The 15838-nt window shown below is 38.2% G+C and overlaps 1 protein-coding gene across 1 annotated transcript in view; it reads right to left on the minus strand.

The window, feature by feature from the left end:
- Positions 1 to 15838, minus strand: part of LOC307157259 (E3 ubiquitin/ISG15 ligase TRIM25-like) — a 34788-nt gene that overhangs the window by 9170 nt on the left and 9780 nt on the right. Inside the window, exons 4-5 of the mRNA XM_079869129.1 lie at positions 15173 to 15335; positions 14975 to 15022 (exon numbers count right to left, since the gene is read on the minus strand). Of these exons, the coding sequence (XP_079725255.1) occupies positions 14975 to 15022; positions 15173 to 15335 (211 nt within the window). The remainder of the gene's footprint in view (positions 1 to 14974; positions 15023 to 15172; positions 15336 to 15838) is intronic.

Here is a 15838-nt window from a genome sequence, read left to right on the forward strand (position 1 = left end):
TGCCTTCCACAAGCAACAACTTCTGATATAAACAGGGAACTTCAGAACATTCTGTTGAAACATAAGACTGCAAATCGACTCATCATTCATGTGGGGAAGAATGATATCCATAAAGAGCAGTCAGAACTCCTTAAGGAGGATTTCAATGAACTTTTTGAAACACTTAAAAGACTGAAAGTTCAAACATTCATCAGTGGACCTCTCCCAGCAAGAGGAACAAACAGGTTTTCACGGTTACTTGGGCTAAATACATGGCTGCAAAAAACCTGCAATATAAAAGGAGTAAACTTCATTGACAATTTCAATCTTTTCTGGAGTCAGAGACAACTGTTTCATCGGGATAGCCATCACCCAAACAAACTTGGTTCAAGAGTGTTAAAGGACAATTTCTACTTCTCCCTCAATCATCCTTCTGCGATGTGTGCCAATCCACTCAATCTGAACGGCACACACACACCTGGACACAGTATGAATGATCACAGGACTTCACTTCAGCAGCAAAATGGACATGCGTTTGACATATCATACAAGGACAATGATAACACCACTCCGCCACAACAACCTCTGCTCACGTACACAATCTCAGCTGAGCCCTGCCCACAGAGCACACCACAGATAGACACATTAGAACTGCTTCAAGATTCAGCACCCAAGGACGACTTCCTGGAAAACAGCCAGGGAAGCCAGGACAGCATATCACAGCCTCCTATAACACCAGAGCAACAGCCCCTTTCACCAGGCACCTTTTCTCTCTCCCCAGCTTCGCCACTACTGTGCTTCTCACAGAAAATGGAAGAACTGGTGTATGCTGGAACCAAACTATCCCACTCTTTTGCTGCAAGCCCCCAGATACCAACCAAAAAAAGACAGGCACCGCTGCCACCAAAGCCTGCGGGCCCAGCTCGCCCTCACCCTCTTGTGAGAGCTCTTCGGCCTCTGCCACAACGCCAGGGCCCACACCCTCCCCCATCTGCTCGAGGTGAACCAAAAACAACTGATACCAGCTCTCAGTGATATGTGTCGGGTCCCCACTCTGATAACAGTAACTTTCTCAAATGTTTACAGAACAAGCGGGAACCCAGTGTGCCTGTATCTTTCTCTATTGCTGTTCTATCACAAGAAAGAAAGTTTAAGGCCTTCAATAGCCGTACAGCAAACCCAACTAATCTATTGCCTATTACATGTCAAAGTAAGATTGATGTGGGGACAAAAAGTAAGACTGTTAAGTTAGCACTTTTAAACATTCGTTCACTTAAAAATAAATCACTTCTAGTTAACGACTTAACCACAAACAACCTGGATTTTATGCTTCTGAATGAAACCTGGCTAGAAGACAGCTGCAGTGCAACAATCCTCAATGAAGCAGCCCCTCCTAACTTTACTTTTATGAGTGTCTGCAGAGCTGTTAAGAGAGGTGGGGGTCTAGCTGCTCTTTTTAAAGATATCTATCAATGTAAGCAAATATCATTTGGGAATTACCCTTCTTTCGAATATCTGGGTATTGTGTTAAAAGGTGCTCCACGCATTTTACTTATCATTAATTACTTAACAATAATTAGAAAACAGAGATTCTAATTATTGGACAAAAAACTTCCTCACGTAATAACCTAGAATACTGTCTAACACTTGATTGCTGCTCTGTTAAGTCTTCGTCGTCGGTTAGGAACCTGGGTGTGCTCTTTGATACCAATCTTTCATTTGAAAGTCACGTGTCTAGTATCTGTAAAACCGCATTTTTCCATCTTAAAAATATATCTAAATTATGTCATATGCTCTCATTGACAAATGCGGAACAATTAGTTCATGCTTTCATGACATCAAGGCTAGATTATTGTAATGCTCTACTGGGTGGTTGCCCTGCACGCTTAATAAACAAACAGCTGGTCCAAAACGCAGCAGCTCGAGTTCTTACCAGAACCAGGAAGTATGACCATATTAGCCCGGTTCTGTCAAAACTGCACTGGCTCCCTATTAAACATCGCATCAATTTTAAAATATTGCTGATTACTTACAAAGCACTAAATGGTTTAGCTCCGCAGTACTTGAGCGAGCTCTTAATGCATTATAGTCCTTCACGTCTATTGCGATCTCAAAATTCCGGCCAGTTGATAATACCTAGAATATCAAAATCGACTGCTGGCGGTAGATCCTTCTCCTATTTAGCACCAAAACTTTGGAACAATCTTCCTAACATTGTCCGGGAAGCAGACACACTCTGTCAGTTCAAAGCTAGACTAAAAACACATCTCTTTGACGTATCCAGGCCGTATCCAGATGTGACGAAGGCCCTTGGCCTGGACCCGATGACAACGCAGTGCTGAAGTGCCAACTAGTCTCTCCCTATGGAGGATCCCTTTCCCACTCTACAGATAAAGCGTCGTCGGGAAAACTCAATATGCGTATCTACCCCGAATTTATAAAATAAAATAAAATTCTGAATCAAAACTATAAGGAAACTCCAGTAATTTGTTTAGGCTTGGTTTGTAGGGAATTACAAACCTGCACACGTATTCAAACGCACATAACTATAGAACCAATTCTTAATGCGCATGTGAACTCCATCAGCGTTTCTCACAGGATCGCGTTTAAAGTTTGTGTAGAGAGAATGGTGTCGTCTTGGCGGCCCCTAATTTTAATAACATATGATCGTTGCGATGGAAGCGAATTAATCAAAACTAATTTTAGCTGTAAAATAACTTTATTAAAGAACCGCTATAAAGCCAAAACATTCTCTGTTACCTTAAATCATACGATTATCTCTGTAAAGCTGCTTTGAAACAATCTACATTGTTACAAGCGCTATATAAATGAAGATGACTTGACTTGACTTGACTTGACATTATTTACAGGCCTCCAAAATACTCTCCAGCCTTCGCTGAGGACTTTACAGAACTGTTATCAACAATTACCTCAGAGTTTGACTGTTTTGCCATTGCTGGAGATTTTAACATTCACATAGATAATGCAGAAAACAATATGGCAAAAGAAATCAAAACTGTTTTAAAAACTTTTGATCTGACTCAGCATGTACATGGACCCACACACAATCGTGGACACACTCTAGATTTACTTATCAGTAAGGGTCTAAACATTTAATCGATTGTTATTAAGGATGTAGCACTGTCCGATCATTTCTGTATTTTCTTTGATATATTGATCTCTCCTGCCACTGAAGCGAGATCTGTGTCTGTCAAGAAGAGATGCTTAAATGAGAACACTGGTGTCCTATTTTCCTATTTATGAAGGCTATATCTTTAACACCAAGCATATCTGCAGACTCTGTTGATTTTCTCCTTGATTCTTTTAACTCAAAAGTTAAAGGTGTGATTGATGATATTGCTCCTGTGAAAGTCAGGAAGAAGAGTGGCAGACAAAAGGCACCTTGGAGAAACTCAACAGCAGTGCAAAATATGAAAAGACAATGCAGAAAAGCAGAGCGCATGTGGCGGAAGACAAAACTTGTAGTCCATTATAACATCTACAAAGACAGCCTTCATGCTTTCAATATGGAACTAGGCAAAGCTAGACTGACAAACCCCCCAAGCCAGATTCCCATTGAAATGCTCTCAGAGAACAAGTGCAATGAGTTTGCTTCTTTCTTCTCTGAGAAAATCAATAATATCAGAAAGGTGATCAGCACATCCTTGAGTTGCGCTGGGATCAGACAGATCAGACCACCTGAGAAAGTAGTTACTATGTCTGATTTCAAAGAAATTGATGGCAAAATTTTGGAAGAAACCGTACAGCACCTTAAAACATCAACCTGTGCTCTTGACACGCTTCCCACATCTTTTTTCAAAAGTGTGTTAAACAGTTTAGAAGCAGATCTTCTTGAAGTGGAAAACTCCCAGAGAGAAGTGAGGCATTTACCAAACTCCCTGAAAACTGCAGTTGTCAAGCCCCTCCTGAAAAAGAGCAATCTGGATAAGACCATATTAAGCAAATTTAGACCGATCTCAAATCTTCCTTTCATAGGCAAGATCATTGAAAAAGTTGTCTTCAATCAGCTGAACAAATTCTTGAGCTTGAATGGATCCTTTGACAATTTTCAATCTGGTTTCCGACCGCACCACAGCACAGAGACAGCGCTCATAAAAATAATAAACGATATTAGCTTAAATACTGATTCAGGAAAATTATCAGTGCTGGTACTACTCGACATCAGTGCTGCATTTGACACTGTTGATCATAACATACTTCTTGACAGGCTGGAAAACTGGGTAGGGCTTTCTGGGATAGTCCTAAAATGGTTAAGGTCATACTTAGGAGGGAGAGGTTATTATGTGAGTATAGGAGACCATAAGTCTGAGTGGACATCCATGACATGCGGAGTCCCTCAAGGCTCAATTCTTGCGCCACTCCTGTTCAACCTGTATATGCTCCCAATGAGCCAAATAATGAGAAAGAACCAAATTGCTTACCACAGCTATGCAGACGACACACAGATTTACTTAGCCCTATCGCCTTACGACTACAGCCCCATTGACTCCCTGTGCCAATGCATCGATGAAGTCAACAGTTGGATGTGTCAAAACTTTCTTCAGTTAAACAAAGACAAAACTGAAGTCATTGCGTTTGGAAACAAAGATGAAGTTCTTAAGGTGAACGCATACCTTCACTCTAGGGGTCAAACAACTAAACATCAAGTCAGGAATCTTGGTGTGACACTAGAGTCAGACCTTAGTTTCACTAGTCATGTCAAAGCAATAACTAAATCAGTATACTATCATCTGAATAATATTGCAAGAATAAGATGCTTTGTTTCCAGACAAGACTTAGAGAAACTTTTGCATGCTTTCATCACCAGCAGGGTGGATTACTGTAATGGACTCCTCACTGGCCTTCCCAAAAAGACCATAAGACAGTTGCAGCTCATACAGAACGCTGCCGCCAGGATTCTGAGCAGAACCAGAAAATATGAACATCATATGCCAGTCCTCAGGTCTTTACACTGGCTCCCAGTTAAATTTAGGATTGATTTTAAAGTATTATTACTGGTATATAAATCATTAAATGGCCTAGGACCTCAATATATTGCAGATATGCTCACTGAATAAAAACCCAACAGATCACTCAGATCATTAGGATCATATCAGCTAGAAATACCAAGGGTTCACTCTAAGCATGGCGAGTCCGCTTTTAGCTATTATGCCAGCCGCAGCTGGAACCAGCTTCTAGAGGAGATCAGATGTGCTCCTACTGTAGTCACTTTCAAATCCAGACTCAAAACACTTCTGTTTAGCTTTGCATTTACTGAATGAGCACTGTGCCAATGTTCGTCCGACTGTTTGTACTGTACTGTATTTTATTTTATTTTTCTAAACTGTTTTAATTATTCTTATTTCTTTTATTATTTTAATTTCTTCTATGTAAATCACTTTGAATTGCCATTGTGTATGAAATGTGCTATATAAATAAACTTGCCTTGCCTTCTTCTGGAGTGTCTCTTGTTCTTTACAATGTTCAATCAAGCTAAAAAGACTAAAACTTATGCTAACTGATAAACCTGTACTTGTTTTGTCATTACTATTAATCAAATTTGTGTTTTTGTTTGTTTGTTTTCTTCATTCAGGCATGCCGGAGTATACAGGAACATCTTGAGGTGGAAGAGAATTGTCAACCATACATTCTTGCCTCAGGGAGCAGCAAGGAAGTTATCAGTCAGTTCTTCATTGTGGTTGATAAAAAGCTCATCCCCTGTCAAGAATCCTCTTTACTTGCAGCAATTGATGAACTCTTCAAGGTCCATTTTGTTTTCAGCATCAGTTATGATCTTCCACTCAAAAATATGTACACTTTTATATGTCCAGACTACAGTCTACGGAATTGATGTTGGCACCACAAGTGAGAGCCCAAGGGTAAAGGAGCTCAGAGCTAAGTTATTGAATGATGTTTAGATGCTACATCTGTAAAACGCTGCTTGCTACAACAGTAAAATTAATTCGGCACCTTAAACATGGTTTGTATCCTGGTAAGAAATTTGAGCTGGTTTGTGCTCAGGATGGTTGTTCCTTGCAATTTAAAAGTTATGCAGGGTTTAGAAAACATTTAACTAGATTTCATTTTAGTGGTGTAGCATCCAGCACTGAGAATGTATCACTACAAAATCAACAAGCTCCAAATCCCGGTGAAGCAGCATCACTTGTGTCTAACACAGAGCAAAGTTCAGATAATGATGCAAGTTTGCATGAATGTTCTTCTGTTCCAAGGGAATTGTTCTAAAGAAATGTGTGCATCCATAATAGCTAAATTGCAGGGTAACGGTGTTGCAAACAGTGTTATTATGTCAGTTGTTGAAAGCATGGAGGATTTTGCCACTGATTTCCATACAAGTTTAAGGGAAAACATTGTAAACGTTGAGCCTGTTGACAGCACAAGTAGAAGTTCAGTTGAAGATGTTTTTAATAGTTTTCATAATCCATTCTCCGATTTTAATACCAATACAAAATGGAGAAAATATTTCAGCGAGAAATGGGGGGTTGTTGAACCGACTGAAATACGCTTAGGTGTCAGATATGATTCAAGAAAGAATAAGATCTCTGGAATGTATGAACAGATTCCAGACGCCTGAATTTATTTACAATTAAATAAAAACATTTATTATGTGTGTTTCTGGCTCCAAGCTGATGCTAAATTAAGTTGAGATTGTTAATTTGTCTATACCATATAGAATAGATATAAATTTAGGTATGTTGAAAATTAGCGACAACAGGCATTTAGGGTAATTTTTTTACAAAATGGTAAAATTAATAAAACACATTTTCCCATCTCAGGTATGTAGATTTTATTCATGGCACAAAGTTATTAGAACTTATATCTTGACAACAGCAAGAAACAAAACACTCTCCTACTCCCTAACATTGACAGTAGTTTTTATACAATCCATGTTACACTCTGTTTAACTCTTTCCTTGTTTCTCCAGTGCATACATTATATATTCTAATAGTGTTATATCCTAACATGCTATTTTTTGTGAAAAAAAAATAAATAATTTTTTTTGGCTGAAACTATCTAAATACAGCATTATTATAATAGCCCAATCCAGCCGTTATGGACGAATGTCGCGAATTTGCTACAAAAAGAAATCAAACAAAATTTGCTACAAACAGAAAACCAGTGCGTGCAAAAGGTTCCTAGGTATGTATCGAATATGCACAAACAGGCATTGGGGGAAAACACACGCTATCTCGCCTGCAGTCTGAATGGAAGGGGTTTGATGCGAATTCGCGACAGTCGGCGCTAAGGGATGACACTTTCATATATATCCCTCTTCTGAAGACTCTTGAATTCATTTTTAGGAATAATGAGGTGTGTAATCTTATTCAAGAGAAACGGCAAAGTGACACGTATCGAGATTTGTGTGACGGACAGTATTACAAAAACCATCCTTTGTACTCCATCCATAGCAATGCACTTCAGATCCAAATTTACTACGATGATTTCGAAACGGCAAACCCATTAGGATCTAAACATGGGATTCATGAACTTGGCTGTTTATATTTTGTGCTTCGTAACCTGCCAGCACACATAAATTCTTCCTTAATGAACATACATCTAATTTTTTTGTTCCATTCTGAGGATGGAAAAAAGTACGGCATGGACAAAATACTTGGCCCATTAATTGGTTGATGATGTGAAAATACTTGAGCAGGAGGGAATGAAGGTGTCATTTTCTAAGGAGCCCATCTTTGGTACTATTGCGCAATTTACTGGCAATAACCTAGGTCTAAATGGTATTCTTGGTTACGTTGAATCTTTTTCTGCGAAACATTACTGCAGACTGTGCCTCACTGACAAGGTGTTAGCACAGGAAGTATTTAGTGAGGATGAACCGCGGGTGATATTGCGTAACAGAAACCTAAATGAGGAACATCAGTGTTTCCCCTACCATTATATAAGGGGGGCGCCCCGCCCTCCTAACGGCTCGCCCCGCCCCCCTTGAAGGTCAAGTAAATTTGATTTGACTTTCTTTATAGCGCCAGATTACAATTTGTTATTTTATTAAACAAACTAAATAGCCCTTAAGTAATATGTTATTTATCTTTTTTCCACGATGGCATGTCTTTTCTGTCTGTGTTTGCGTGTTTACAATTATCCCAATGAGTGCGCACGCGCGCACACTCACACACAAACAAACACTTGCGTCACATACAGATGAGCACTAGCGGACAGAGAGCGCGCGGCGGGAAATATGCATACTGTCTATGGAAATATGTCGCATCAACCAGATGAAAACCAGACAAAAATATTTGCGTTTTTTAAACGCTCACAGGGAACTGAAGAAGGCAACACTCGCTCTACTGCGAGTAGCAGCCGGAGTAGTTCTCCTGCTCCAAGTCTAACGCCCGTTTCACACATACTCCGTTTGCAGTGCGTATTTTTTGTCCCGTACCCATGTTAACAGGTTAGAGCTTTCACACTGCACGCAGTTTCAGTCCGTCGATCCGTTCCAGGTGTGGTGCGTATACAGCAGTGTAGAGATTGTTTCCACACCGAGTCTATTTTTGCTGTGCTGCACGCGCTGAATTAAAGTGACAGCGCATGGTTCGTGGTCAAAATGAACAGATGAACAAAATGAATGAGCAATATATTTGTTAGTATTTATAAATCTTTTTTTAGTTGTTAGTTAAAAAATAAAACTATTTAAGCTCTGGTCCATTAATATTAACAAATACTTCTATAAATTTAAGAAAGGTTATTTGCAAAAGTCAATTTTAAAAAGATCCAAGGGGAAACACTGAACATTATAAGTATCTAGCTGACAACCCTAATGAAAACTCCTGTTATGGTATTAAAAGAAATTCTGTACTCAATACCTTGACTTACTTTAATGTTTCAGAGAACTTTGTGCTGGATATTATGCATGATATCCTGGAGGGAGTTGCACAGTATGAAGTGAAACTGCTTTTTGAATACACGAGTTGCAATCTAATTTCTGGCGATTCCATTCCTTAAAGGGGGGGTGAAATGCTCATTTTCACTCAATCTCCTGTTAATCTTGAGTACCTATAGAGTAGTATTGCATCCTTCATATCTCCAAAACGTCTTTAGTTTTATTATATTTATAAGTTAAAGATTGGCTGTACCGAGTCTTTCCGGAAAAAACCGAGCGGCTGGGGGCGGGCCGTGTGGGCGGTGTGCTATAGCTGTGCTAACTGATCTAACAACAACACAGAGAGACATTTGAAGTAGTTTACTCACCGTGACTGCTCGATCCTTAAGCATTAGACGATCTGCAAATAAGTCGATCTGGGCTTTGTTTATAAAACAATCATCGTCGAAATGCAGGGAACAAAGAGTCGTGCACAACCTCCGTTGATGCTTCGAAAAAACAAACTCCATCCACTATTCCCTTAACGCTGGGTTCTTTGGGAATCTGTGCAGGGTTGTCTTGCCCTGCCAACCAAAAACCCACTTCTTTGGTGACACTGACTTCCCTAAAAGCCGAGCATAGCGCTTTGAGGTAACGTACTGCTTTCGCTCTCTTCTCTCTCTGGTCTGCGAGTGCGCGCGCGGCCGCGGAGAAGTGCCCTTAGGACCCATATAAGGAAATTCCGCTCTATCTTACGTAAGACAGAGCCATACTCGAAAAAAACTTTCCGAAACTTGTGACAAACCGGAAGGAGTATTTTTGGAACAAAAATACTCCTTCAAACGTACAACTTAACTTTTGAAACTTTGTCCATGTTTAGCATGGGAATCCAACTCTTTAACAGTGTAAAAAACTCAGTATGCATGAAACAGCAATTCACCCCCCCTTTAAAGATTGTATGCCTTCAACTATGGCTATTTGGATAAAAATAATCGCCCAACTAAGGTCAACCTTCAACAAGCTGGAAACAGCATTGGACTCAACGCAAGTCAGACATTGCATCTCATTAGGAACATCCCTCTCATATTTGGAGATGTAGTCCCAGAGGGGGATAAGCACTGGCATTTGATGTTGCTCCTCTTACAAATTGTTAACATTATATTTTCTCCTCGTATCTCTGAAGGAATGACAATATTTTTGAAGCATCTGATAGTGGAGCTACCCTGAATGCATCAGGCAAATTGGTCCATTAATTCATGTATGGACTATGAGGTATGAAGCAAAACACAGGTTTTTTAAGAAAAATCTAAAAAATGTCAAAAACCTGTCTAAATCACTTGCCAAAAAACACCAGCTAGCCATTGCCTATCACTGGGAGCACTGTACTATCAAAGGTATTGAGTCTGGCCCTGTTTCAAAAGAATTGTTGTCCGACCTTGAAAACAGTGATTTTATTTCTGAGCAGCTCCACATTGATCTCTCAAGTGAATTAACGGTCACACCGTGGGTTAAGTGTCATGGTACGGAGTATCATAGTGGTCTTGTTGTGTGCTTAGACTTGGTTGATGATGCACCGGTCTTTGGAAAAATTGTTAATTTTTATTATGGATGGAATTTTTTTTTTGCCGTCATGTATGGAATCAGAGAAGGTTGAACATCTTCATGCTTTCAATGTTCTTGCACAAGAGAACAGTCTTGTACTCAAAAAACCTGACGAATTGTTTTACCACAAGCCGTTTGATTTACAAATGTCCTATGGAAATGACAGTCTATTTTACATCGTTTTGGACTGTTATTTGTAAAAAAAAAAAAAAAAATTCATGTAATTTAAAGCACTGGCTAGATGGATTGGTGCTCTGTGCTAGAATAAAGTTTTGAAAGAGTAATACAGAGTGATGTGTTTATTTCAACACAAGTAGGCTACCTTACATGCTGTTTCGGTTCATTTATGAGATAAGCTCCAGTTCACGCGCCAGCGCCTCCGTGTCCTGATTATCTATTGTCTGCTATATTTATTCTTATCTATTTAATCCAGGCAATTGGTTGATGAAACACTGATTAAAATTAAGATACAATTAATACAAAACGAATTCACTTTAAAGTCTTTGTGCTTTCTGTTTGAGGTCTCTATGAAAGCCAGGGCCGGCCCGCGGCATAGGCGGAATAGGCAAATGCTAGGGGCGCCACTCATCCATAGGGGCGCCAAAGAGTGAACGAGTGAATTTTTTTTTTTATATAATTTTTTTTTTATAATACTATTTTAAAACCATTAATTCAAAATACTATCAAATAAAGCAAAAAAAAAAAAAAAAAAAAACTCCACAAAAACTTAACCAAGTCCCCCGAGTCCGGTCAGGCACATCAATCTTCCCCCGCCCAGCGAGTGCTTGAAGTGCGTCAGAAACAGAGTGCGCGCGATCAGTTGTTGTTAATTTGTTGTGTTGTGTCGCCTCTCGCCGCATCCAACGTAGACAGCATTGCTTTTGTTTGAGGCCGCTTAACACACTCATGCTCCCCTGTAGAAACGGGCCTGGCAGCTCGCGCCAGGTCTAGACACGGTGAAAGTTTCCTGATTGTGACGGGTGGCCGAGTTTACATGACACATTGTAAATTACTATTATAGTGTGAGATAGATACAGTGCCAAAAAGAAGAGAAGAGGATAAAAGGGGATAAAGACAGAGGAAAAGTGATGTAATAATTGAACAGTTTATCTAATTGCATAGTAGTAAGATACTATAATTTAATGTCAGTTATTTTTACCTTAAACTTCATGCTAGCAGTTGTTCTGAGTTCTCCAGAGGCTCCAGACAGTGTGATTTTGTAACAATCATGTTATTAGATGCTTTTTTTATCATTTTTTTATTATTAATGTTTTACTCTACAGTTGTGCAGTTTTGGGGGGGATATATGGCATTTTTAAAATTAATTTGCCAAATTTAGTAATGATATTTATATACAGGTTTATTAAAAATAGCAAAGTTTTATGTAAAATTCACATTAAATCTAGATTGTAAAAAGCTCTATAAAGATAATGGGTACTTGACTTGAATGCTAAATGTAATGCTCTTGCTATTTGTGTTTAGGCTGTAATGTATGTGTGTGTATATATATATATATATATATATATATATATATATATATATATATATAACTGTGATGCATGGGGCACCAGGTAAAATCTTGCCTAGGGCAGCAAATTGGTCAGGGCCGGACCTGATGAAAGCAGTCTTTTAGTGCCGCTTTCAGAGCGCTCACGTCCATAACAGAGAACTGTCACGTCCGTAACATTGTTTTTTCCTCATAAATGCGAACACGAAAAATTTAATAAAATGAATATTTTATGTTCTGTGGAGAGCCAACCCTTCTTCATCCGGTGGGTAGTATTACTTTTGGTTTGCGCAGTATAATTCACAGAATTACTAAAAAATATTTTGCTAATATGCTATATATTATAATATGATATATATTTGCTAATTACTAATATATATTTCCCTCATATTAAATATAAAACGCATGTGTAGACTGATATTTTTCTGGACTCCTTTATTAAGGTAGTAGCCTATGGATATATAAACAGACATTTCAATATATTGGTATTAAATGCATTTTCTGAGAATTTATATTTCAAGTTGTTACTGCAAATGTCACGTCCATAACGCTGGAATTGCCCAATTTTAAAGAATTTATCCTCAACTAATTTTGTGGTGTAGGTCTATGTATTTTATAATGTTAACTTCAAATAATATTACTAGTAATTTAAAGATGTGGTAGCATTGGATCTGGACGGGAAGGATAAATCTGGGAGTTGGAAGGTGTGCCTTCTCACACCGCGACTTTGGTTTCAAATCGCATATCGTTACATCCCTAGTCATTTTAGAATGTTAAGTTCTACTTCTGTAGTCATTTTGGTGAAAGTAACTCAAAAGTAATACAGGAGTAATGTAACGCATTAAAATTCTCAGACAGTAATATTGTAAGGTAAAGAATTACTTTTAAATAACAGTAACAAGTAATCTATAATGTATTACAGTTTGGAAATAACTTGCACAACACTGGCTACGACTGTAACCCTTGTTCCGTGAGAATAGGGAACGAGACACTGCATCTCGTTGCAATGCCTCCGGACTGCCTGCACAGTCCCCTCAAACGAAAAGTGGATGACGTTCTCTAGGCGCCCCTTATATTTTTCCTGGTTGCACTAGTATGATGTCATAGGCTTTCGCTGGGCAATATGATTGCTGTGATTTGACAGTTGCTTCAGATACCTGTCACGATGAGGTGTTCCCTATAGGCGTCTTAGGTCGCAGGTACAGTCGTAACCCAAGACTATTATTGCAACTACATTTAATCTCTCTCTAATCAAACATCCACACTAATAAATGGCTCACCACAAACCGTACCGGGGCAGATCCTAGACAGAGCTTTCTTCTGTTTACACATAAATTTGCGTGACGTGAAATACTCATTTATCGTTTTAAATATTAATTTACGTGACATCTGCTCTCACAACTAGTTTTACATATTTGGCAAACTTATTAGTCTACTTATTTAGCTGACCAACTCTCAAAATCTGTGTGCCAAAGCTGCGCGACAGTGGACAGTGTGGAGAGAATGCACAAGCGACATTGTAGTGAAGCGCAGAGCAGAATCGATTCAAGGGTAGACTATGAAATAACACTTCTTTTATTTATTTTTTTTATATTTATTGTCATCTATTACTGTCAGAAATTAAGCCTAGATACCACAATTTTTTTCTAATCTTATTAAATATATAGGCCCATGACATCTTTAAATTTAAACTCTTAAATGTAGTCAATAAAATGAGTTTGACACTATAGGCTGTTTCAACCAAAGGCATCTTGTGCTGCAGTGGTGGCATAAAAGCAGCATCTGAAGTTGCTTTTAGATGTATGTACACAATTTAATGCTGCTCAGAGTTACACAGCAACTGCAAAAGCATGACACAATGAGATTTTTTTTTATGTTTTAAACAAAGTTTTGAATACAGAGCTATTACATAAATTACAAGATGAACACAATTATAAAATATCGCCAGTAGGTGGCAGCAAGTGACTGTGTTAATGAATGAGTCATTTTATTTAATCGATTCGCTCGAAACGCTGATTCATTCAGTAATAAAAGGCTGTATGGCTGGTGAATCACTCACTCAACAGATTTGTTCGAAGACACACAGATTTCAAGAGTTGGTCAGCTAAATAAAACAGGTGGTGTGCCAAATATGTAGGCTAGGGGTAGTTATGAGAGCAGATGCAACGTCAATTAATATTTAATACGATAAACTAATTTCACGGCACGCAAATGTGTGTGTACAGAAGGAAACGTGTCGAGCCATTTATTAGTGTGGCTGTTTGATGCGAAAGACATTAAATGTAGTTGCAATAAACTCTGTAATACAACTGTATCAGATGACTATTATTCTTTTGCACGAAGCTGAATAAGAGCTGATGACGGCACAGCTTTATCTTGGGTTGACAAATCAGCGGAAAGGGGCATTTTATTCCCGCCTATGTAGAGATTAAATATTCAAGCTGTTTATCCATTTTGGTTTTATTGTGTTTCCATTTGGAAGATTAGAACAAAGTGTGATGAAAACAAAAATACAAATATAAAAAATGAAGCTAGATTTGTTTATGTGTGTTCATGAGAAGGGTCGAATATGTGATAAATGAACGATTTCTTCATTTTTCCATTTCCATTTCGAAGAAATTCGAATTAATTTCTGCTTATTTATCCTTTAAATGTTTGATAAGTTGTAAATAATGCTAATGTGCCCTTAATATGTTCAGTTCATTATTAATTGCTGGTTTATTAAAGCTTAACTACCGCATAAATAATGGAAAATATGCCTTTAATTTATGTAAAGTTAACCATTAACTATGTGTGCGTTAATGCTTAACTACCGCATAATTATGGACCCTTAAAATAAAGTGTTACTCAGTGTTATTATTTTTTTCAGTGTATCTGAACTCTTCATGTTCAATATATCAGCAGTGTCTCAGTACAGTATACCAGATATCCTGTGCAGATCATCATTTACATGATCAACTATAAAACTTTTCTGTCATGTTTTCTTTCACCTTCTACAAGAAGAACATGAACACACTCAGTGAGTTTTACTGCTTGTTTTCTTAGTGACTTACATTGTAGGAAGTCGTTCCTGGTCTCGGGAACAATGTTGGCGGAAGTGACTGTGGAAATCAACAGATGTGAAGAGTGTGATTATCATGTCAAGAGAAAATGATCCCTGCATCTGTTCCTAAGACATTTCTAATATGATCTTCTACATGATATGAGATGATGGAGGATCATTTCTGAGAGCAGAATCTCCTGGACTTTACCTCTGTTAGAGATCTTCTTCAGCTCCTCTTTGCAGAAATACTCCAGTTTGTCTCTCATCTGAAGGACAGATTCTCTCATGCCATCATCAAAAGAGGAGAAAAAACTGAAGGGATTGTCATTTACGTCTGTAGATTCAGGAGGAGCTGAGAGAGACTGGAAACTCTAGAGAAAACAGAAATCAAAGCTCATCACCTCCACACTTCATCAATAACCTGCACTACTGTCAGATTTGTGCGGCTCTTGTTAATCTTTAGTAACTCTCGTCAATCAAGTCCCTCTCATATTCATTGTATGACATTAGAGCTACAAATTCTGGCGTTTGCCATTTACACTATATGTGAGCTTTCTAGGAAATCATTTGGATGATAAAGCATTTTCATAAATGTAACAGATCAAGTGCATCAGTGGTGTCACATTGAGGGCTGTTTCTAGACACTGGTGAAATAGTTAACACGGTAACATAATGACACTGCATTTTAGCAGAAAATCACCATGTGCTAAGAATATTTAAGCATAAGACACATATTAGCATAATAAAGAAATAATTTTAAATGTTATTAGAAAGACTGCGATCATGAATCCAAATATTTAGCGTATATTGAAATTATATATTAAAAAATTAATGACAGCAACAGCAAAATACCATGTTGGGTTGGTTATAACCA

The sequence above is a fragment of the Squalius cephalus genome, assembly GCF_949319135.1.
Source record: "Squalius cephalus genome assembly, chromosome: 4".
NCBI classification, from domain to species: domain Eukaryota; kingdom Metazoa; phylum Chordata; class Actinopteri; order Cypriniformes; family Leuciscidae; genus Squalius; species Squalius cephalus.